Source organism: Tachypleus tridentatus, chromosome 13, assembly GCF_004210375.1.
Source record: "Tachypleus tridentatus isolate NWPU-2018 chromosome 13, ASM421037v1, whole genome shotgun sequence".
Classification (NCBI taxonomy): domain Eukaryota; kingdom Metazoa; phylum Arthropoda; class Merostomata; order Xiphosura; family Limulidae; genus Tachypleus; species Tachypleus tridentatus.
In genome coordinates this window covers 34,779,662-34,804,270 of record NC_134837.1, presented here as the reverse complement: position 1 = coordinate 34,804,270, position 24,609 = coordinate 34,779,662, and the positions used below count along the sequence as shown (strand labels likewise).

General features: G+C 34.9%; 1 protein-coding gene across 2 annotated transcripts in view; it reads left to right on the top strand.

The window, feature by feature from the left end:
• The window catches only part of LOC143239556 (lachesin-like), a 134,995-nt gene extending 117,369 nt beyond the window's left edge, over window positions 1–17,626 (top strand). Inside the window, exons 7-10 of one of the 2 annotated variants that reach the window (XM_076480740.1) lie at window positions 41–112; window positions 9,247–9,327; window positions 15,596–15,679; window positions 16,489–17,626. In XM_076480740.1, the coding sequence (XP_076336855.1) occupies window positions 41–112; window positions 9,247–9,327; window positions 15,596–15,679; window positions 16,489–16,586 (335 nt within the window). In that variant the 3' untranslated portion in view covers window positions 16,587–17,626. The remainder of the gene's footprint in view (window positions 1–40; window positions 113–9,246; window positions 9,328–15,595; window positions 15,680–16,488) is intronic. The other variant, XM_076480741.1, reaches the window with a different exon arrangement.
• Window positions 17,627–24,609: the final 6,983 nt, after the last annotated feature.

Sequence of the window (24,609 nt, the reverse complement as noted above, 5' to 3'; positions counted from 1 at the left end):
GAACACATTTGTCGACTAACGTAATGTTTTGTATGTTTAGAATTAGAAACCACGACGACAACTTCAAAACCTGCAAGCGAAGTTTCTCATCCTCTCGTTCTACCGCCAAGAGGTAAGTGGCACCAGTATACAGTTTCGAATATTAGTATATGGTGGAAAATGGAGTTTGTTTGTTTGTTTTTTCCTTTGTGCTTCACGTCACGTGATCTTCCAGATGGTTGGCTGTCGAAAAGCAAGGTAGTAAAAAACGTGGACACACTTTTTTTGTAATTGAATCTTCACTGATAATGAAATAAACGCGCTGTAATGTTAACTTTATCAACCATCTAAGTGAACTGGCTAGGTAAGAACTTGCCAATTTCCCTTACATTCAGTGGAAACTATTCTACTTTGAGTTTCGAATAGAACAAAGCCTATAAGCTGCTTTATGAGACGGCTCCCGACAGATCAAAGGGTGCTAGCGATTTCCCCACTTTATCGGCCAAACTTGATAGTAATACAGTCCTGAATAATTATCGTACAGGGTGGAAAAAGGCTTGAAAATAAATAATCGTAGATGTACGATTATTCGGAACTCTATAGTAGTACTCTAATGGTCTTTGGCATTTAAATTAAAGTATAGAACAGGCTGTTGTCATTCTGTGTCAAATGTATATATAAAAACGTAAAAAATAAAGACGTTGAAATTTCATGGTGCATCAAAACAAACTTGCACGTGAAGTAAAGAAGCAAATAAATAAATTTTTCAACCACAAATATTTTACAGGAAACCCATGTAACACATATAAGACATAGCATTGTCATATCTTAACAGCATGTCTTATAAACAGGATAACAGATAAAAAAAAATGTTTGTGCGTGTGCTTTTTTATATCAAGGCCACGTCGAGCTACCTATTATGTCCATAGAAGGAAATCGAATCCCCGATTTTAGCGTTGTAAATCCGAAATCTTATCGCTGTCCCATTAGGGGACAGAAGAAAAAAAAAAAAAACGACATATACATCAGGTTATCCCTTAAGTCATGTCCGACTTTAGGTTCAGAAAAAGAGAAAAATTTCAAATGATTTTAATGTTATTTAATTAACAATGTATGTTCCATTGTCATTAATTACTTCCTGCCAACAATTCACAAGCTTCTGAATGCCACTTCTATAAAATTCTTGGATTTTGAAGGAAAAGAATGTAGAGAAGGTGGTTTTGACATCTTCATGTGTTCCAAACTCTTTTTCCATCAAGATAGTTCTGCATACTTTGGAATAGATGATAATCAGATGGGGCAAGGTTTGGACAACAAGGAAAATGTGGAAGTTTTTCCCAGTCTATCTCTTCAATCTTTGCAGATGTGATCCTTGTTATATGGGACCGTGCATTATCCTAGATTGATCAAAGTAGGTCTCCTTTCTTTCAGTGCAACATTCCAACGCTCTAACTGTTAACAATAGAAGTCTGATATAATCGTTACATTGAGTGGCAGCAACTCAAAGTGGATTACACCAGCAATATCCCACTAGATGCTTAACAAGACTTTCCTAGGGTGGAAGTCTATTTTGGGCTGTGCTTTAGCCAGTTTACCTGTACTGAGCCATTGTCTGCAGCGCTTAACATTTTTATAAAATATTCATATATCATCTCCAGTCACTAACCTGCCCAAAAAGGTGAGTTACGTTCACGAGAGTGCAGAGAAGTGCAAATGTCCACTCGTTCTCTGAAATTGCCTTCTATCAAATCATGGGGGACCCATTTTCCAATTTTGGCACCTTTCCAAGTTGTTGCAGATGACGGTGAACTGTTGAATGGGTTAAATTAAGTTTCAACTGTTACTGCACAATCTTCATCAGGTGAAGCCAGCTTCAAGTCATCATTAAACTCAACAGGACAACCTGAACATGGTGCATCCCTTAAGCTGTAGTCATCTGATCTGAACTTCTGAAACCACCTTCGACATTTTCTTTCATTGAGAGACTCCGCACCATAAACATCTTGAATGGTTAATGTAGTTTCTGCTGCACTATTACCTTTTTTAAACTCAAAAAGCATTATATGCCTTATGTGTTTCTCAGACACATCCATCTTCATAATGGTTTATTTGATTAATGATCTGAAAAAGTAGAGTTGGATTACTTTCTTTTATTTGTCTGAACATTTTTATACACATCTTACTACATATTTCAGTCATTAAAGTCTTCTACAAAGACAGAAATGATGATGAACTTTCTGTATTAAATTTTAAGACATAACTTATGGGATGCCTGATAGTTGGCAGTTCTTCCGAAATTTAAAAATAGGTCCTTTAATACAATGGCTGCGCGTCACCTAGTGGCTATTGTGTTTGGACTGTAAATCCAAGAGATCATAGTTTGCCATAGAAACGCGCTCCGCACTTTAGAGTCGTGGGTATGCTATTGATTGTAAAATTTCACAATTCAATTAAATGATAATATTCCATACGTCAACGGTGGGTTATATCGACTAGCTACTTTTCATTTATTCTATTAGTTCAAAATCAAAGAGCGTCTATGTAACCTTCCACTTAAAATTTTAAAACAAATCTATACTTTACTGAACAGCCGCCATTTTACTTTTTAACGCTAGAGAAAATTTATAGTGATTCTTTAATGCCTTCTAGGTTTTAAAGAACGTACTTTTCTTATCACTCAATAAGCTCATAAATATATTATGTTCGCTAGGGGGTGGAGTGAGTGGAGTTTAAACTCATAAACTGTCTGATTATCTTAGATTCTCCACATAAGTCATGCTAATAGCTTCAACATCTCTTAAGTAACTGATAGAACCAAATAAATTTCGAACATTTCATTAAATTTTATGTCTTTTAGGACACGTCCTTAAATCTTGAATTCTTTCACTTCAAAAGTGAAAAATATAAATGTATTAGGGTGCAGTATGGTTTCAGCAATACGAAAATGCCATATAGCTGTTTTGAGGAAATATATCAGTAACACTATAGCTGCCACAAATTATGCCGCCTCGCTCCATTTGTGTTTTATCGAGACTTTAATTTCCTCATTAAACTCTTACACGGCTCCATAATAGGCCTATTAACTGAAATAGGTGTGAGTCCGCGTTACTTAAGTTAGCCCTTATCGCAGGTAAGTTACAGAAACGGTGATCAAGCAAATGTGTATTAATTGACATTTTAGGGTTATTGCCTTCGTTGCTAAGAGACCTTATAGTTTAAACGCGTGAAATAGTACCGTATCATTCAATCTTTGTGAGTTTAAATCTTTGGTGAAATTTCTTCCCCTATTTCTTCATCACTCCAATAGAAAGCAATTTTATTTTTATCGTTACGTGATAAAAAGTGGAATAAGGAAATCCAAATGTTTAATACTATAAACGTAGATGTTTTTTTAAGTAGCTTAAAAATCTATAGAAACTTTTCTCTGATTTAAAAACAAACTAAATTCGTTTTAACGTTTGTTTTGTTTTATGGTCTGAGCAAAACTACTGTGTACATGTGTATACGGAGGGTCGTTTATCTGATAAAGCGTTAAATTCAGCTCTATTTAATTTATATCAGTCATTTTCCTTTTTCGTGTTTAAAAAGTTTAATAATAATAATGTAATTTATGAATGTATGGATCTTTTAAAATCTAATTTATTTGGAAATGATTTATTTTTCAAAACATAAAATACAAAATAATTTCATGTTGAAGACTTTGGTGAGGAAAGATTAGGTAATATCTATAACTTATGTGATGTGAATTTCTTAAAGAAACGAAAAGATATCATGTACATCCTGGTGGAAGGATTAGATAATACAGTGAGTTGGCTAATTCAGTTACTATAATTTTTGGTGTGGTTACTCGATACTGTCCGACGATGTACATCGGTTACTTTTTAGGAATTTTGTCAGGGAAGAAGCATAGAAACATCCTGAAATAAAGCACATTACAATTATATATAGAGAGAAAAATATTTGGCTTTGAATTGAAATGTACACGTACTTAATTAATCAGTTAACTGAGTCAATTACTACTTTTCACAATGTAATGTATGAAATTAACATCTAATGAGGTCATTAGGGATTTAGTAATAAAAGAAAGAAGGAAAGTGATCATTGTTTACAGTTATACTTTATATAGCTTTTTGTTCGTTAACGAGGCTCATCATGGCCAGGTGGTTAGGTGGCTCGACTCGTAATATGAGGGTCGCAGGTTCAAATTCCCGTCACACCAAACATGTTCGCCCTTTCAGCCGTGGAGACGTTATATTGTGACGGTCGATCCCAATATTCGTTGGTAACAGAGTGACCCATGAGTTGGCTGTGGATGGTGATGACTAGCTGTCTTCCCTGTAGTCTTACATTGCTAAATTAGGGACGGCTAGCGCAGATAGCCTTCGTGTACCTTTGCGCGAAATTAAAAAACAAATTACATTAACGGGTACCCTCAGCTATTACCTGAGTAACGAGAATATCTTGATGTAACGAATAAATATTGTTTATAACCTGTTTACTGTAAGTCTCTCAAAACGCAAATACATGTAAATATTTTGAAGTACAAAGTTTGAAACACATATCCATGTAACGATATATATCAATCTAGGGTTTGTATTTCATTCCTCAGTAATATTTTGCATCATTAAGAATTTCAAAAAGTACTTCAAAATACAAATTAATAAAGTACCTTTGTATTGTTTGTTTTGTGAATTTCGCACAAAGCTACTCGAGGGCTATCTGCGCTAGCCGTCCCTAATATAGCAATGTAAGACTAAAGGGAAGGCAGCTAGTCATCACCACCCACCGCCAACTCTTGGGCTACTCTTTTATTAACGAATAGTGGGATTGACCGTAACAGTATAACACCCTTACGGCTGAAAGGGCGAGCTTGTTTGGTGCGATCGGGATTCAAACCCGCGACCCTCGGATTACGAGTCGCACGCCTTAAAACACTTGGCCATGCCGGGCCTATTCGAGACAGTTAGCATAGATAAGTACTCGTGTAGCTTTGCGCGAAATTTAATACAAATAAACAAACAAACAAGTTACAAGTTCCCTAGGCTGTCTTATCAGACATTCATACAGTATCCCTAGTAAAATAATTAATTGGACTGCCACTATACATATGAAATACTACAAAGACATTGAAAAGAGGGTTATGTTTTTAATAAGCAGTCAGGGAATTAGGAATGATCAATATTGTTCTCACCCCCTGCTCCCTCTGTATATCATTTGTTGCTAATAGAATTTTGACCTTTTATGTGCGTTCTGTGACTCGTATATCTCGAAAACTAACTGTTCAACAGACAAATTATGTCCTCAAGTTCTCGTCATAAAATATAACAAACTTTGTGACATAATATTTGGTCTCATTCGGACACGCATAAAATATTATTTCAGATTTCTAACGTACAAATGATAGAACAAAGTATGAACTAAATTCTAGTGACATTGTTAGGCTGTGGTGACAATTCTTAAAGCCTGTAGAAGAGAATTTTTCAAAACTAAGTAAATTACCAGCATACGAAGTTAAACGTGGTAGTTGAGTATAAGCTACGTTTATTAATCTAAACTCTCAAAATTATCCATCTAATTAAAGATTTGAAACTTATTTTATTTGTAATGCCATTTATTTTAAAACAAGGGATGTTCCCGAATTAGTCCCGTGAGGGTAGAGTTTGTCCTCTTAATTTTACCCTACTATTATGTTTTTTCCCTGAAAGGTTTGCTTTGTTTTGAATATCGCGCAAAGCTATTCGAGGTCTATTTGGGCTAGCCGTCCCTAATTTAGCAGTGTAAGACTAGAAGAAAGGCAGCTAGTCATCATTACCCACCGCCAACTCTTGGACTACTCTTTTACCAACGAATAGTGGGATTGGCCGTCACGGGCCAATATATATAATGCCCCCATGGCTGAAAGGGTTGGTTGGTGTAACGGTTCAAATGAACCCGCAACCCTCAGATTACCAGTCGAGTGTCTTAACCACCCGGCCATGTCGTGTCATATGGTTGTTGAGAATCAGCTGGAATATGTCATTAGTAGGGTACATCCGGAGATACAGCAGAGGTGTTTTTAAACATAATTGTCGCTTTAGATTTTTCTTTAAATTTACTATCAACATTCCATTTTTATAATTATCTCGGGTAATTTAGAAATATCTTTGCCCTTACCGTCAGCAAGACTATATTGGTTCTATCGAATAAAACGTTTTAACTCGTGTGGAAGAATATGCTAACTTAAGATCACCGAATGTGGCTTTGTCGTCCATTCCAGTTCGTTTACAATCTCAGTCGTGGTCTATAACGAATCGAGCCTCCGTATTAAAGAGAATTTGCTCATTAATTAAAAAGTTCAAGTCAGAGATTCATGTTTTCAGTTCAGCAAGTATATGGGTGCAACTTGGCGGTCCTAGCGCACCCTGCGTGCTTATGAGCATGATGAAAGTAGTGCAAGAGTTGACGATTAACTTACCCCTAGTTATTCTAGTTAAAATCATAGAATAGTATGAAAATAGTCCTTATTTAGCTTCGCAAAAAGTCGGAAACAAACTATAATAATTATGTGTCGTATTTGATATTATATTATCAAAGGTACACTTTTTATAGACGTTTAAAATAACGATTTGGAAGTAATACCAGATGTATTTCTGCGGGGACCAGAAAGGTGTTTTTTTTCAATAGTAAATAAAACAGAAATGAAGAGCCATATTTTTTTTCCTTTTAAAATCCACGTGTTATACTGTATTGTAGCGTACAGTGTATAATTATTCTCATGATTCATGGCATGCACACGTTTTACTAGCGTCACAAGAGTACAAACTGCAACATTAAGCATACGTTACGTAACGTTGATTTAGTGTCTCACTGACTAACAACACACTGCTTTATACTAATGCCAGTGATTAAAACAGGGGTCTTCTTCACGCGGCTTTAAGCACGCTAACGGGGAGATTTATAAGCTTTAAAAAGTAATAATAATAAATCAGCCTTATATGGTTACCTTCAGATTGTTTATTTTTAACAATCTTCTCTGCATTGTTGTATTTTAAAAATATACTATTCTATAAGATTTCTGAAATTGTGTTATGCCTTCTTCTGAATTTCTCATTGAAACATCCGGGTATTTTAAAAATTCAGTAGTCTCAGTTGAGAGTAAACATTAGTGGCAAAATACGAAGAAACTGAGGTGAATCGAAATAACTGGTACATTATCTCTGTTTTGTTTGCTTGTTTAACTTGAAATAACATCTCTAACATGTTTCGTTTCTTAAGAAAACACCTATAACTTTTGTTCAGCTTATCATCGTGGGTTAATCTTGCCCAATAAACTTGTATTTATCGTCCTTAACTAACGTTAATGTATTCTGAACAGTCGTGAAATATCGATGTGTCTAAGTTACTTCGGTGAAATGGAATTTTGAAACTGTATTTGAGTATTGTTTGGATGTTCAGATCTGTAACTGTATTTGAGTATTGTTTGGATGTTCAGATCTGTAACTGTATTGAGTATTGTTTGGATGTTCAGATCTGTAACTGTATTGAGTATTGTTTGGATGTTCAGATCTGTAACTGTATTTGAGTATTGTTTGGATGTTCAGATCTGTAACTGTATTGAGTATTGTTTGGATGTTCAGATCTGTAACTGTATTTGAGTATTGTTTGGATGTTCAGATCTGTAACTGTATTGAGTATTGTTTGGATGTTCAGATCTGTAACTGTATTGAGTATTGTTTGGATGTTCAGATCTGTAACTGTATTGAGTATTTTTGGATGTTCAGATCTGTAACTGTATTGAGTATTGTTTGGATGTTCAGATCTGTAACTGTATTGAGTATTGTTTGGATGTTCAGATCTGTAACTGTATTGAGTATTGTTTGGATGTTCAGATCTGTAACTGTATTGAGTATTGTTTGGATGTTCAGATCTGTAACTGTATTGTATTGAGTATTGTTTGGATGTTCAGATCTGTAACTGTATTGAGTATTGTTTGGATGTTCAGATCTGTAACTGTATTGAGTATTGTTTGGATGTTCAGATCTGTAACTGTATTGAGTATTGTTTGGATGTTCAGATCTGTAACTGTATTGAGTATTGTTTGGATGTTCAGATCTGTAACTGTATTGAGTATTGTTTGGATGTTCAGATCTGTAACTGTATTGAGTATTGTTTGGATGTTCAGATCTGTAACTGTATTGAGTATTGTTTGGATGTTCAGATCTGTAACTGTATTGAGTATTGTTTGGATGTTCAGATCTGTAACTGTATTGAGTATTGTTTGGATGTTCAGATCTGTAACTGTTTTGAGTATTGTTTGGATGTTCAGATCTGTAACTGTATTGAGTATTGTTTGGATGTTCAGATCTGTAACTGTATTGAGTATTGTTTGGATGTTCAGATCTGTAACTGTATTGAGTATTGTTTGGATGTTCAGATCTGTAACTGTATTGAGTATTGTTTGGATGTTCAGATCTGTAACTGTATTGAGTATTGTTTGGATGTTCAGATCTGTAACTGTATTTGTTTGGATGTTCAGATCTGTAACTGTATTGAGTATTGTTTGGATGTTCAGATCTGTAACTGTATTGAGTATTGTTTGGATGTTCAGATCTGTAACTGTATTGAGTATTGTTTGGATGTTCAGATCTGTAACTGTATTGAGTATTGTTTGGATGTTCAGATCTGTAACTGTATTGAGTATTGTTTGGATGTTCAGATCTGTAACTGTATTGAGTATTGTTTGGATGTTCAGATCTGTAACTGTATTGAGTATTGTTTGGATGTTCAGATCTGTAACTGTATTGAGTATTGTTTGGATGTTCAGATCTGTAACTGTATTGAGTATTGTTTGGATGTTCAGATCTGTAACTGTATTGAGTATTGTTTGGATGTTCAGATCTGTAACTGTATTGAGTATTGTTTGGATGTTCAGATCTGTAACTGTATTGAGTATTGTTTGGATGTTCAGATCTGTAACTGATAGTTGAGTATTGTTTGGATGTTCAGATCTGTAACTGTATTGAGTATTGTTTGGACGTTCAGATCTGTAACTGTATTGAGTATTGTTTGGATGTTCAGATCTGTAACTGTTTTGAGTATTGTTTGGATGTTCAGATCTGTAACTGTTTTGAGTATTGTTTGGATGTTCAGATCTGTAACTGTATTGAGTATTGTTTGGATGTTCAGATCTGTAACTGTATTGAGTATTGTTTGGATGTTCAGATCTGTAACTGTATTGAGTATTTTTGGACGTTCAAATCTGTTTAGACAACATTTTTCTTCTGCTAGGCAATCGAATGAACAACACTGAAAATGATGAGTTGAGTGCCACAACTACAACTGAAAGAAGTTCAGGTGAACCCTCCATTGGTATGTACATAACCTTCTGACTTTTCTTGCTAATAACTTTAACTTACTTTTCATCAACTAAAACTACATTTGTTACTCAGACTCATCATCTGAACAGTTTTGTTTCCTAGACAACAGAATGTCGATTTTTCTTCGTTTCGTGTCTAAATTATTCCTCTGTTTTTCAGAAATACTACTTCCCACAGGCTGGATTTAAGGTTTATTTTCCAACTTTAGAAAATGGCAACATTTAACATTTATGAATCAGAAGAAGACATAAGTTTTTTTTTAATTATACATATAGTCGAAACGCTTAGTATAGCTATTGAAAGCTTTAATTTAAAAACATGAAACAAGTAACAACGTTTCGACCTCTTTAGATCATTGTCAGGTGAAGAATGAGACCTGAAAAGTGACCGTTATTGATCACGTGTCGTGGAGACAACAGTAATGATAAGTGTAACATTGTATGGAAAACTACCATATATATTATATTATAATATTATATTATATTATAATATTATATTATATTATAATATTATATTATATTATAATATTATATTATATTATGATATAATACATTACATTTAATATATTATATATGGTAGTTTTCTTTAAGAAATAATTAGTAAAGATATAAAACTGCAGCTTTAAGTTCTTGCATTAGATGAACTTCTTTCATTTTTTGTTTGTTTACTTTTGTTTCTTTGCTTAATACGTTAGTGTTTTATATGTTTATATTATGTTTATTTGAGATACACAGATTTGTGTCCATCGAATGTAGTTTCCATTTTTAGACTTGTTTCATGGCAGCCGTTCCATTGTACTTTACAAACATGTTGCCCCCACCAGATGGCACAGCGGGATGTCTATGGACTCACACCGCTAAAAACCGGGTTTCGATACGCGTGGTGAGCAGAGCACAGATAGCCCATTGTGTAGCTTTGTGCTTAATTATAAGCAAACAAACAAACAATATACAAAATAAATATATAACGCCCCCTACAATCTTACACCTGTCATTACTGTTGTCTCCACGACACGTGATCAATAACGGTCACCCTTTCAAATATCATTCTTAACTTGACAATGACCTGAGCAGTTCGAAACTTTGTTACTTGTTTTGTGTTTTAAATCAAAGTTTTTAATATTCACGCCAGATGTTTATACTACATATATATAGATTTACTTCCATTGAGTTCCTCGTCCTCATACGTCCTTAACGTAATTCACCCATGTTTTAAACTTGATAACAAAAAGTAAAATCAAACTACGAGTTACAGCCTCGAATGCATTATAGTTTTGTTTACTTTTAAAACTTCATTGATGTTGATTTATAACAACTCAATACACCAAGTACATCTCGATTTAACAATAAACCACTCTTTCAAACATTCTTATGTTAGTGCACTAACATTATTCATAAAAATACGACACAACTAAGCCTAGAAGTAAATTGGTGCTTTAAATTTCATCCAAACTTGAAGCATAACAAATATGTCTAATAAAACATTTCAACTCAAATAGATAATACTGAAGGTTTTATCCGAGTCCATGCAGTTATATTATTATGGTAAGCATAATACAAACATAACGCTTGTTTACTACGGATTATCTAAGTTTCCCTTTAGCTAATCCTCGCTCGCTTAGTTATAAGACTGATGGACAAAATGCTGACTGCGTGACTCTTGTACTGATGTACCATAGGATTTCTTCAGAAACACCACATACTTAAAAATGGGTTTGTTAAACATTCTTGCTCTTTGTTTTGTTTTTATATTTTATCTTTACAAACACAGCCTAATAAATATAACTTTAGTCTTAGGGCTCAATAACTCATGTTATTGACCCAGATTGGTTGTTTGTTTTACTATTTTTTAAAACGTAGATATTGAATTGTGGCACAGTTGACAGACACAACAAAAATTAGGTTTTTGTTCAAAACCAGTACATTTCTTTTTCTATTTTTAAATGATTAGTAAACAAAATGTTTACAATTTTATTATCCCTAGCTTGTTTTATATCGTTTATGAAAAGAAAATTTTATAAAACATGCTTTAAGTGCATTCGTGTATCTTAGTACAAACACTAGACGTATTCATGGTGATAAAATAACGCGTAGGTTTAAGAAGTCTTGATGGAACTGAATAAAAAATCTATTACCCTAGATATGACACGTCGCCCTTTCAGCCATGGGGACGTTATAATGTGACAGTCAATCCCACTATTCGTTGGTAAAAGAGTAGTCCAAGAGTTGGCGGTGGGTGGTGATGACTAGCTTCCTTCCCTCTAATCTTACACTGCTAAATTAGGGACGGCTAGCACAGATAGCCCTCGAGTAGCTTTGTGCGAAATTCAAAAACAAACAAACAAGATATGGCACAAGAAATAGTTTCTTGGCTAGCGTACAACAGCGTTAATATTTTACTATGGTGTGATAATACACACCACGTCTTACTTTAGTAAACACCGTTTGAATCTTTTCGCAATACGAAATACTTACAAAGATTTTATAAAGAAGTTGGTTTCTTACATTTGTAGAAAGCAATCTTTTATAAATCTACAAGCCTAAAGAGACAAAAGAGAAGAGGGAAATGTCTGTTACCAACTTTTCAAGTTTTCACTGATTTGGCAGCAAATGTTTGTTACTTCGAAAAGAAAATTGAATGTAACTGCTCTTTATTTATTATTGAACTAGAAATCGCATAAAATGAATTGTGCAATGCCAATCTGACAATGATTGATTATCGAAATCATTGGTGTAGATACAGAGAAGAGGGGAGGTGCGCAATTACCCTGTCCATAACGGGGGGGGATTACTTGCCTCTTTTTTTTTTGTTCTTAATGAAAAGTAACTAAAGCGCGGCTAGGTCATGAAATTGAATTATATTAACGTTTTATTTGTTACCATCAACCGCTTGTAGTTAGCAAAATAGTGCAAAAAGCTTTTGGTGGTCTATTTTTATGAACACGTACCTCCAGTCAACCATGAAGGAAGAGCGTCTCTCTGGTCTCGCGCGCGACTCAATCAACAAAGATCTGACACCAAGTCTAACGACCACTGAACTGCAAATTCCTTTCTTTGGACACTAAAACCATAACTCTGCTAAGGCACTAAATGACTCGTGATTATGTGCTTACCGTACCGTACAGTAAGGAAAGCGTCTCACTCTATACCACTAAAACAAACTATCTATGACAGTAATACTTTTTGGTACATGAGCCTCAGTTTTAATTGTCGTCAAGTATAATTTAGGGTTAAATTATTCCATTTAAGTTCATTATGTCTCCAGTTGTAGAAAATATATTTAATGTAATGATTCATCATACAGCTTAAAATTAAAACATCTGTATGCATCGTCAAAGCTTAGTCGATCACTGATATAGTAGTTTAATACAGGCTTACCATTATATAATATTGCAAACGGTGGTGTCTATCCGAGAGTTCATCTGTCTCCCGTTTGAAAAGCTGTGCACGCAGACGAAGCTCAACATTCACTTTTGAAATGACAGGAAAGCAGGCGTGAATAATGTTGATACCAAATTTTATCATACAAGCAGGATGTTTTACAATTAAATGGATATGAATTAATCACACTGTCATTCAAACTTCAAAATGTGACGTAACTTTAATAAAAACGTAGATTTACTGTATGTTATTGTTGAGTAGGTCTTAGCATTGCTGAAATGTTCAACAATTAATTTTAATGATGGGTGGTATAAGTAACTCAGAGCTTTAGCTCTGAGCGAAACCAAGAAAATAGTACAAATGACCTTTTTAAAATCCATGAACTAATGTAAATTGATTGATTAACTTAAGCATTTTCCGTCACTGGGGACGGGTGTTTTTTATTGTATACTATAACGTTGAGTTTTGTTTTGGTGACGAATGCATCTCTATCTATCTAACAGTGAGAAGAAAACCACTAAACGTCCACACACACACACAGAACTTATTCTTCTCAATGAAACTTATTGGAATTACCAAAAAACTAATGTAATTTAATAACACTCGAACGAGATTGGAAAAACGAGTGATAGGTAATTGCTTACAACTGACAAACCGAAGGAAGTTGAAATGAAGGGAAAAAGACGAACTGGCCTTGTATTTATTATATACATTCCTATTTCACATTGAAGAAGGCCTAGCATGGCCAGATAGTTAAGGCACTCCACTCGTAATCCGAGGGTCGCGGGTTCAAATCCCTGTCACACCAAACATGCTCGCCCTTTCAGCTATCGGGGTGTTATAAAGTGACGCTTAATCCCACTGATAAAAGAGTAACCCAAGAGTTGCTGGTGATGACTAGCTGGCTTCTCCCTAGTCTACACTACTAAATTTGATAAAAAAAACTGCAAGGTTGTATTTGTCACGCAAATAATGGGATTAACCATCACATTATAACGCCCTCACCATATTGAAGAAAACATTATTAAGGCTCCAGAATACCGTTCAGAACTTTTAATGTTAATATAAGCTTGACTGTATCTTGTAGCAAAAACGTTATGCCGAACATTTACTTCTGTTTTCATATACTTTCTCCTAATTTTTGTTTGTACTTCTAAGGTCTTATACAAATTTAATTTATCTACTCTCTACCATTTTAATAAAATTGATGAAATATATACGTATATGTAATTTTTAAAAAATGTAGCAAAGGATGGAATCACACAACTGCGACCATATTACAAAAAATAAACAAATCTGTAATATGAGAATTCAACTTGGTTAGCCCTTATCAGAAATCACATAAATTTAACACTTGTATTAAAAAGTAAAAAACTGGTCAATTTAAAAGATTGTATTATGATTCATGATTTCTCACGTTATAAGTTGTTAGTTGTTTTAATCATGTATAAAGTTTACTTTAAACTTCTCCCTCCCCCCAAAAAAAGTTCGACAAATTTGTCTTCACCCAAACCCGTTCTAACTACTTTAAACCTTAAAACTAAACACATGAGCAAATCGAAAATGCGAAATAAAAGTTGCCCTTTGAAGTGACTGGTAGCCTTTATTTTAGTACAGAATGATTTGAATAAAACCGTTTGAGTTATTGTGATTGTTTGTTACATGTGATTAATGAATCTGTTGACATTTGGTACCAATGATTGGAAGTAAATATTAAAGTGCAAAATAGACAGTGTAAAGTAGATGTTTAAAAACTATTTCAATTTAGATAATTAAAATTGTCAGTCGCGTGCAGTACAGAATTATCATCGCACAAGCTAGAGAAACTATATGTGCCGTTCATTCTAAACTAGGAACTGTATGGGTCATTGATTTTAAACCAGAAACTATATGTGCCGTTCATTCTAAACTAGGAACTGTATGGGTCATTGATTTTAAACCAGGAACTATATGTGCCGTTCATTCTAAACTAGGAACTGTATGGGCCACTGATCCTAAACCAGAAACTATATGTGCCGTTCATTCTAAACTAGGAACTGTATGGGTCATTGATTTTAAACCAGGAACTATATGTGCCGTTCATTCTAAACTAGGAACTGTATGGGCCACTGATCCTAAACCAGAAACTATATGTGCCGTTCATTCTAAACTAGAACTGTATGGGTCATTGATTTTAAACCAGAACTATATGTGCCGTTCATTCTAAACTAGGAACTGTATGGGCCACTGATCCTAAACCAGAAACTATATGTGCCGTTCATTCTAAACTAGGAACTGTATGGGCCACTGATCCTAAACCAGAAACTATATGTGCCGTTCATTCTAAACTAGGAACTGTATGGGTCATTGATTTTAAACCAGAAACTATATGTGCCGTTCATTCTAAACTAGGAACTGTATGGGTCATTGATTTTAAACCAGAAACTATATGTGCCGTTCATTCTAAACTAGGAACTGTATGGGTCACTGATTTTAAACCAGAAACTATATGTGCCGTTCATTCTAAACTAGGAACAGTATGGGTCATTGATTTTAAACCAGAAACTATATGTGCCGTTCATTCTAAACTAGGAACAGTATGGGTCATTGATTTTAAACCAGAAACTATATGTGCCGTTCATTCTAAACTAGGAACTGTATGGGTCATTGATTTTAAACCAGAAACTATATGTGCCGTTCATTCTAAACTAGGAACTGTATGGGTCATTGATTTTAAACCAGAAACTGTATGTGTCGTTAATTCTAAACCAGAAATTGTATGTGTCATTGATCCTAAACTAGAAACTGTATGTGCCACTGATCCTAAACTAAAAATTGTATATATCATTGATCTAAAACTACAAACTTTTGATAGCATATTAACAATGAGGTTGTTTTTAGGAGACTATTATCCAATGTACGAAGACGCCTCAAGCATACAAAAAGAAGCCAACACCAGAATGGACAGTCAGGGACAAGCTGCTGGTACGATTAGTTTAATAGTTTCATTATACAATGGATAGTCATGGACAGGCTGCTGATATTATTAGTTTAATAGTTTCGTTATAGAACGGACTGTCACGAACAAGCTGCTGGTATGTTTAGTTTAATAGTTTCGTTATAGAACGGACTGTCACGAACAAGCTGCTGGTATGTTTAGTTTAATAGTTTCATTATAGAATGAACTGTCACGAACAAGCTGCTGGTATGTTTAGTTTAATAGTTTCATTATAGAAAGGACTGTCATGGACAAGCTGCTAGTATGTTTAGTTTAGTAGTTTCATTATAGAACGGACTATCACAAACAAGCTGCTGGTATGTTTAGTTTAATAGTTTCGTTATAGAACGGACTGTCACGAACAAGCTGCTGGCATGTTTAGTTTAATAGTTTCATTATAGAATGGACTGTCATGGACCGGCTGCTGGTATGTTTAGTTTAATAGTTTCATCATATATTGGACTGTCACAGCTAAAAGGTCATATATATATAAAGCTAGGGAATCTGTTATATTCACAACTTTAGAGTGTTCTTTGGATGTTCTAAGCGACAAGCTGTAAAAGATACTTTCTTATAATAAGATAAACAACAACAAGAAAACTGCATTATAGTTATGACGTTTTAAAGTGTTTACTTCAAATTATTTGTGAATTATTAATATATGAAATGTAAACCTGAACTTTTTTAACTTTCAAGCTTATATTTATATTTATTTTTTACCTCGTAACTGGTAATAATAAGTCTTCCGAAATTAATATACAAAATCAAATGTAACGAGATGTCTTTTTTATTTCAGTTTCAAAAGCTTGGCAAGGTTCTAGACTTGATGATTCGACATCTCTTTCTGTCATCGTCTGCCTTGTCTTCCTGGAGACTTGGGAAGTTGTCACGTGATCTGATATCCTAGACATAAATTCTACTGGTCGTTTGTAATTATTATTCACGTATCATTAAAAGAAATCACGGAAATCACAAACTTCGAACAAATCTTGATTTTAGCGGTAATTAAAGAGAAAAAAATTAAGATATTTAAAATACATGAAATGAAAAAAAGAAATTAGATTTTAATAAACATTACATGAAAAAAGTAGGTTCTACAAGACACTTCAGTCCCTTATTTCCGTCAATTTTCTAAAGTTTTCATTGGTTGGTGACGATTAACTAGCACTTTATTCAAGATTATATCTACAGAAATGTGTGTTTTTAACCTCGAATTTAAAAACACACAACTAGTTAAATCTTAAAGAAAAACTTTACAAAGTTCACATATCAACATGGATAACACAGTATCAACAAACAAACGAGAAATTATCGTCCTCACTTCGATGTCTAACAAAGGTTTTCGAGTAATGGTTCATCTAAAAATGACATAATATATTCGATGTTAAGATCAGTTGTTAAACGGAATATAATAGTCCTAAACTTTAGGTATATAAGAAACCAGTAACTTAGTATCTTTAAAATATGAAAGTCTGTATAATGTTCTACTGGTGTGACATATAAAAAACATCTGCCTTTTGCTGGTTATAATTATATTATAGTAGTATCTCACATACAAATTTGCAACAATGCCATAGCGTTAGATAATTTCATGGCAGTGTAAAAGTCTTACAGCCAAAGTTATAACACACAAATTTGCAACGATATCCTAGTGTTAGTTAACTTCACGGCAATGAAATATTCTCTAAGTTTTGGTAAATTGAAATATTAAATTACACCAGCTCAAACAAATGGTAAATATATACATATATGCTCGTGACCTCTTCCAACAGTATTCTCTATAATTTCACTTTATTTTTATTGTAATCGTAACATTGTCGACTTGTATACGATTGTTATGTATATAAATATTGTTGATTTTTTTTTCTGTAACTGTGATGTTGCAGTGAGTTATTGTCCTTAATGTTTAAAATAAAACAGTTTGTTTACATCTATTCTGTTGTTTGGTGTTCTTTATCCAGTAGTGCCAGTTGTAGCCTAATTTAGTAGTGTCAGTAGTAGCCTAATCCAGTAGTGCCAGTAGTAGCCTAATTCAGTAATGCCAGTAGTAAACTAATTCAGTAGTGGCAATAGTAACCTAATCTAATAGTAGCAATATTAAACTAATTCAGTAGTACCAGTAGTAGCCTAATCCAGTAGTGCCAGTAGTAGCCTACTCCTGTAATGCCAGTAGTAAACTAATTCGGTAGTGCCAGTAGTAGCCTAATCCAGTAGTCTCAGTCGTAAAATATTTCAGTAGTGCTAGTAGTAGCCTAATTCAGTAATGCCAGTAGTAACCTAGTTCAATAGTGCCAGTAGTAACCTAATCCAATAATGCCAGTAGTAACCTAGTTCAATAATGCCAGAAGTAGCTTAATCCAATAGCGGCAGTATTGAACTAATCCAATAATGCCAGTAGTAACCTAGTTCAATAGTGCCAGTAGTAACCTAGTCCAATAATGCCAGAAGTAGCTTAATCCAATAGCGGCAGTATAGAACTAATTCAATAGTGCTAGTAGTAACCTAATTGAATAGCGGCAGTATTGAACTAATTCAATAGTGCTAGTAGTAGCCTAATCCAATAATACCAGTAGTAACCTAATTCAGTAGTGCCAGTAGTAGTACATTTACACCTTGTACAGTACAGTTTAGGTTAATGATTATAAAAGTACATTAATACTAATTTGAAGGTGAAACAAGATTTCCAAGTATGAATTTTTTATGCACAACGGACAACCAAAGCTATGTTTATCTGTCTTCTATTCTTTGATCCATTAGTTCCTTGCCATTTCTTAGCGATACTTTTCTACATAAAAAATTGCTTTATTGTGTAAGTTGTTGGTTTTTAATCTGTGTAATTTACTTAAACTCTATTGTTTGTGAAAAATATAAGAAAATGAAACAAAATTTTCGTCTTTATGAGAAGAGAAATGTTTAGTATTTCATTCATTCTCATTTGGCTTTGAAACGTGCATAATCTTTGTTTTTGTGTCTTTCGTTTTTTCGGTTTTTGCTTTGTTGTATTTTCTTGTTTTACGCTTTACTTGAACTTTTTATCGTTTTTAAATTATATCTGAGCTGTTAAACCGCTTTCAGAGCTCAGAATATTGCTTCCAGCAATTTATATAGTCAGAGAAGAAATATTTCTGAAAATGTTCTATGCGGTTTAAAAGTTTATCCTCATAAATAACACATACTTTCACTTTAAGTTATACATTTTGATAGAGTTGCACTTTTTTGAAGGTAGGAAATGACATCTGGTTAATTCTTAGCTACGCACTAATATTTTCTGCATTACTTCTATTTATGATCGAATGGACTTTTAACGAGGCGTGTGAGCCCTGTGGTAAAACAATTTGTAAACGAACGTTAATTTAGCGGTAAATCACTAAGAAATACGCTAATACAGACTGGAGATTAAAATTATAGTACTTTTATAAATTATTCTTCGATGTAAAACAACCGACCTTCATCTGGGTTAGTAGGTTACCCAATCAAATTAAAATATTCAACAGTTGTTGTTTTGTTTTTGAATTAAGCACAAAGCTACACAATGGGCTATCTGTGCTTTGCCCACCATGGGTATCGAAACTCGGTTTTTAGTGTTGTAAGTCCGCAGACATACCGCTGAGCCACTGGGGGTCAATATTCAACAGATATTAACTAAAGGAGGAGAACATTCTAATGCAGTCGTGATAAATAAAACTCTATTTTTGTAAGCACTGATACTAAAGATAAAACCCAGTCCAAGCAACGTTTCTTCTAGTAGTGTTAATTAACTGTTTTCAGTGAGAATTAGATTCTATGACCCTTTAAAATCTTTTCATCAAACTGATCAGCAGAAAATTTCAGCTCAAAATTTACTGTGAGTCAAAAGCATTTACAAGTACCCCTCCCGCAACAGATGCCTACATCAATGCATGTTTTTCTTTTCCGTGTGTTTAGCGATAAGTCTAAAACCGAGTTTCAATACCCGTGGTGGACACAACACAGATAGCCCGTTGTGTAGCTCTGTGCTTAAAATGCAAACAAATGAACAGTGTGACACCTAGCGAGTAGAATCACAATGAATGATAACGTTGTTTTTGCATTGTTTCAACATACATACACACCAGTATATTTAAGGGAGCCTCTATCTATTCAATTTTGAAAATTGCAGACACAGAAAAGAGGTATTAGAGGAAAGTGAAGTAAATACGAACACGTTTTGTTTCTTTGCTTACAGCTCAAAAATCATAGACGGTGTTAACTAAATATGATAAATTAGGCTTTATAGATAATAGAATCTTTGAATGATACATTTTATAATATATAGAAAATATTCCATTAACAATGTACGCCCCATGAAAAAATATGGTAGTGTTCGAAATCCCTCCCACTGTTTGAAAAAATGCCATACATTAAACACAATGGGTTCGCAGTTGCCCTGTAGAGTAGGCGTATGCTAACCAACCATTCAGGGTTTGTTGCCCCATCTACCCGTTTTGTCCAAACCAGTCTACTTCAGACGTAATACTTACGCTAGAAAGCTTCGTTTCCAAAAGAAAGATTAAGAAAGAAAGACAAACTTACTTAAATTCTGTGCACTTTATCTTCTGACATCAAGTACTATTTTCTAACACTAATCCTCAACTGTAAGTCTTGTGTTCAGTGGAGTGATTTATAACTTGACACTTTAACAGATTCCATCTTTCGCTTTGTTTTCGTGAAAAATCTCTCAACTTCTGGTCCTACACACACACACGATTGTTCGTGACTAGCTTGTTGGCGTAGGTCGTTACAGAGAAAGTTGAAGGTGTCTGGAGGGGAAGCCATAAAACCAGTCTTTTCAACGTTTTTTTATTTCCTTGCCAAATGGATGTTACGTCTTATTACAATCTGCTAACTAACTCAGATGCTATTGATTTCAGAGTATTGTGTGTTATGCTAAAAACAAACTAAACACATTTTCTATTGCAATAATGCACTCATAGAACTGTTTTTACAATAACTTGGGCAGAATTATATTCCTACACATACGAAGAGGTTGTGTTGATTTCACATGGTCGTATATTGTTGTTTCAAGAACCATGAAGCCCCATGATGCTCGGAATAGCTGTAGACGAGACAAAGTGAAGGAAATTCGTCTAATGATAAAACAGTACACATACCCCACGTTTATATAAAGACCCCGTAACCTCTTGGCTACAAGATATCGATTTTCAATGTAGATTATTATGATGAATTAGTATCATTTTATCCTTACTGTTTAATAACAGTTAAGTTACTATATGTTGCTAAAACACAAGGAAATATTGTAGAAAACTCAGATTCGTTTACTGAACTCATTTGTATTCAATCTTTTAAATGCTGCAACACATTGGGTTAATTTCACTCTTGATATAAACCGGATTTATTGAAAGATGTGCCACATATACTGATCTTTAAAACTAAATTTCTACTTACATATGAAACTCGACCCTGAGCAGAAAAAAACATTAGGTTCTGAAATAAGATCACTAGTTAGTTACTATTGCCATATTGTTGTAACCGATGAGTTAGTACTGTAGTATTGTTGTAATCGATGAGTCAGCATTAGCGTACTGTTATACCCGATGGGCCTGGCATGGCCAAGCGCGTAAGGCGTGCGACTCGTAATCCGAGGGTCGAGGGTTCGCGCCCGCGTCGCGCTAAACATGCTCGCGCTCCCCGCCGTGGGGGCGTTATAATGTGACGATCAATCCCACTATTCGTTGGTACAAGAGTAGCCCTAGAGTTGGCGGTGGGTGGTGATGACTAGCTGCCTTCCCTCTAGTCTTACACTGCTAAATTAGGGACGGCTCGGTGCAGTGGGCTAACAACCTACTCACTTAAATACTTGTTGAAGAATCCGCAAGCGATTGCGGCCCTATGTTCCTTGATGGAATCTAATGGTGATAACTAATTAACTAACTATACCCGATGAGTCAGAACTGTCGTATTGTCATAACTGATGAGTCAGTACTGTCATATTGTTGCTAGCGATGAGTCAGTAATTGTTGTATTGGATCTTGTGGGGAATTAGTATTGTGTGACAGGAGTATCTCTCATCTTAATATTAATAGAACAGATTTTTGTGGTTAAATATAATAAAATTGGAGTGAATGTGAAGTTAGCATTAGAAAGTAAAGCAATTTGTTAGCCGCAGAATAGCAGCTCATATAATGCTTCTGTGTTTGTTGTGTTTTGTTTTGTTTTCAAGTACAAACTTTTAGCTCACAGCTTCGTCACTTCTTGACTAATTCCGATCTAATTATAGTTTTGGACTCAGAAAGTCAACCCCTTTTGATAGATGTATTTGACTACGCTCAAAGTCTTATAGGTTAATTAACTCTAATATTCCCAAAAGAATTTTAAATTAGGGTAGGCTGGTAGAGTTCCTGATTAATAATAAAATAGAATCGAGTATACGCGTGCCCAATGATTAGTATTGCTGGCATACGCAAATATAGTTAATAAAAATGTAAAAATAAAAAGTATCATGGATTACAATAATTTCCATGTGACGCGGCTATTGTGGATTCCCTCTTGCTATTATATTAGATATATAAACTGTAAGACATGTCAATAGCCATAAAGTATTGTTGTATCAAGTTTCAATCTCCTTCTATCAGAAGGAGAGAGAGAGAAAGAACGTGGCAGGAGTTTTGGTTGAAAGTTTTCTCTCCTCGAGCCGAAGTTCAGTATCAGATATAACCGGGGGCACTCAGAAATTTTCTTTCTCTTTACCCCGCCCTTGTTGGTGTCTTTTGGCAACTTGGATATTTAGAGCTCGTGGGAAAAGCTAAAATTTGGAAGAAAAAAATCAAATCTAAAATAAAAAATGAAATCTATGTACTACATTCTCAATACCTGATTTGGTTAAATTACATTAAATTTGCAGGCAAGTTTGGTGTGTTTTTAATTTTGCGCAAAGCTACACAAGAGCTGTCTGTGCTAGCCGTCCCTAATTTAGCAGTGTAAGTCTGGAGGAAAGGCAGTTAGTCATTACACTCACCGCCAATTCTTGGGCTACTCTTTTACCAACGAATAGTGGGATTGACCGTCACATTATAACGCTCCCACGCCTGTAAGGGCGAGCATGTTTGGGGACGACGGAGATTCGACCCTCAGATTTGCAGGCAAGCAAGCAGCAACGAGGCACCACGCTTGCCTTAATAAAACAAAACAACTCTCGCCCCCATTCTCAGAACTAGGGGCTACTTGACATAAATTTTACAAATGAAAAATGATAAAAGTATAAAAATAGACACTTTGAAAACACTACATGTGTTACTTTTTACCATAAAAAAAGGCTCAACATGGCCAGGTGGGTTAAGGCATCGGACTCGTAATCCGAGGGTCGTGGGTTCGAATTCCCGTCACACCAAACACGCTTGCCCTTTCAGGGGCGTTATAAAGTGACGGACAATCTCACTATTAGTTAGTAAAAGAGTAGCTCAAGAGTTGGCGGTGAGTGGTGATGACTAGCTGCTTTCCCTCTAGTCTTACACTGCTAAATTAGAGACGGCTAGCGCAGATAGCCCTCGAGTAGCTTTGCGCGAAATTCAAAAAACAAACAAGCAAAACCACAAGTAAAAAAAAACTTAATATTAAAAGGATTTTTATTCAATATCAATAATCCACTTTGTCATACAAATTAAAAATATAAATACGTTTTGTGCATTTACAGAAAATATTATTTAAAAAGGGGATAGCTGTTTAATCCCTGAAGGAATTCGTAAATTTAATTTGTTTTTGTAAGTTTTTTCAGCATATAGCAGGATATTGGTTTGTTGTTATTATTTAATATAACACACGTAAATACAATGCAACAAAGGTGCACATCATTAAAAACATTTGCATAAGTAACTTGGTATGTTTACAGCAGTTTATCTCAGATCTGTTTAAAAGTTTAAACAGCTGGAATTAGCAGTCAATTATTTCAGCTGTAAATATTTGTTATTGTCAGTATAGAATATTCAGTGATACTAAATCCTACCTTCTGTTCCCAACCCTCTAGTGCAGCGCTAAAATTCAGATTTCGATACGTGAAGCGATCAAAGTACGGATAGCCACTGTGTAGCTTTGTGCTTAACATTAAACAAATATTCTGTTCAACTGATTATGGTTTGGAACAGGTGTTCCCAACCGGTGGGTCGCGACCCCCAAGGGTCGCGAAGCCTTGGCAGGGGAGTCGCGTAGCCTTGTTAGAAGTAGCTTGGGATAACATTAATTTTATTTCATCAATTACATTTTCATGCTCTTACATTTTTTTTTGTTTCGGTGCAAAGCAAAGCGTGTGCTACGTTAGTTCAATGTCATTAGGTGATATTATGGGTGTATGTATGCGTGCCTGTGAGTGAATGTGCCTGTGTGAATGTGTATGTGTCTGCAACTGCATGTATGTGTGTACTAGTGAGTAGCGAGTATGTGAGTGCACTCGCATGTACGTGTGCTTGTGTGTCTGTTTATCTGTGATTAAGTGTGTGTGTGCTCGCTGTCGACACGTGAGTCACATGTCCGTTGCTGATTGGTGGATGACGAATCGCGCGACTGGCCACGCTCCCTTCCCTCCCAATACTTACCCCATCATTACTCTACCTGCACCCCCCCCCCCCCCCACAAGTAGTCAGTGTAAGATCTACAGTTGTCAAAGCGTTCATTATTCAACATTTTTATTTTATTTTAACAAGGAGATAAGTAAACAGTAGAGGTGAGTTGTGTCCATGGCTAAACGGCGCAGATACTCAGAATGCTACCCAACATTGGCTTCACAACTGTGCTCGCCAACGACAGCATCAAGAATCTACAGTGTGTTTTGAAACATCCAGAACACGCAAAGAAGGGTTTGGATTTATTCAAACGGCATGAACGGTGTCTTAAAAGCCAAAGAATCGATAGAAGTGGGTCGTTTCAGCAGCAGAGTGCAGCCGTATGA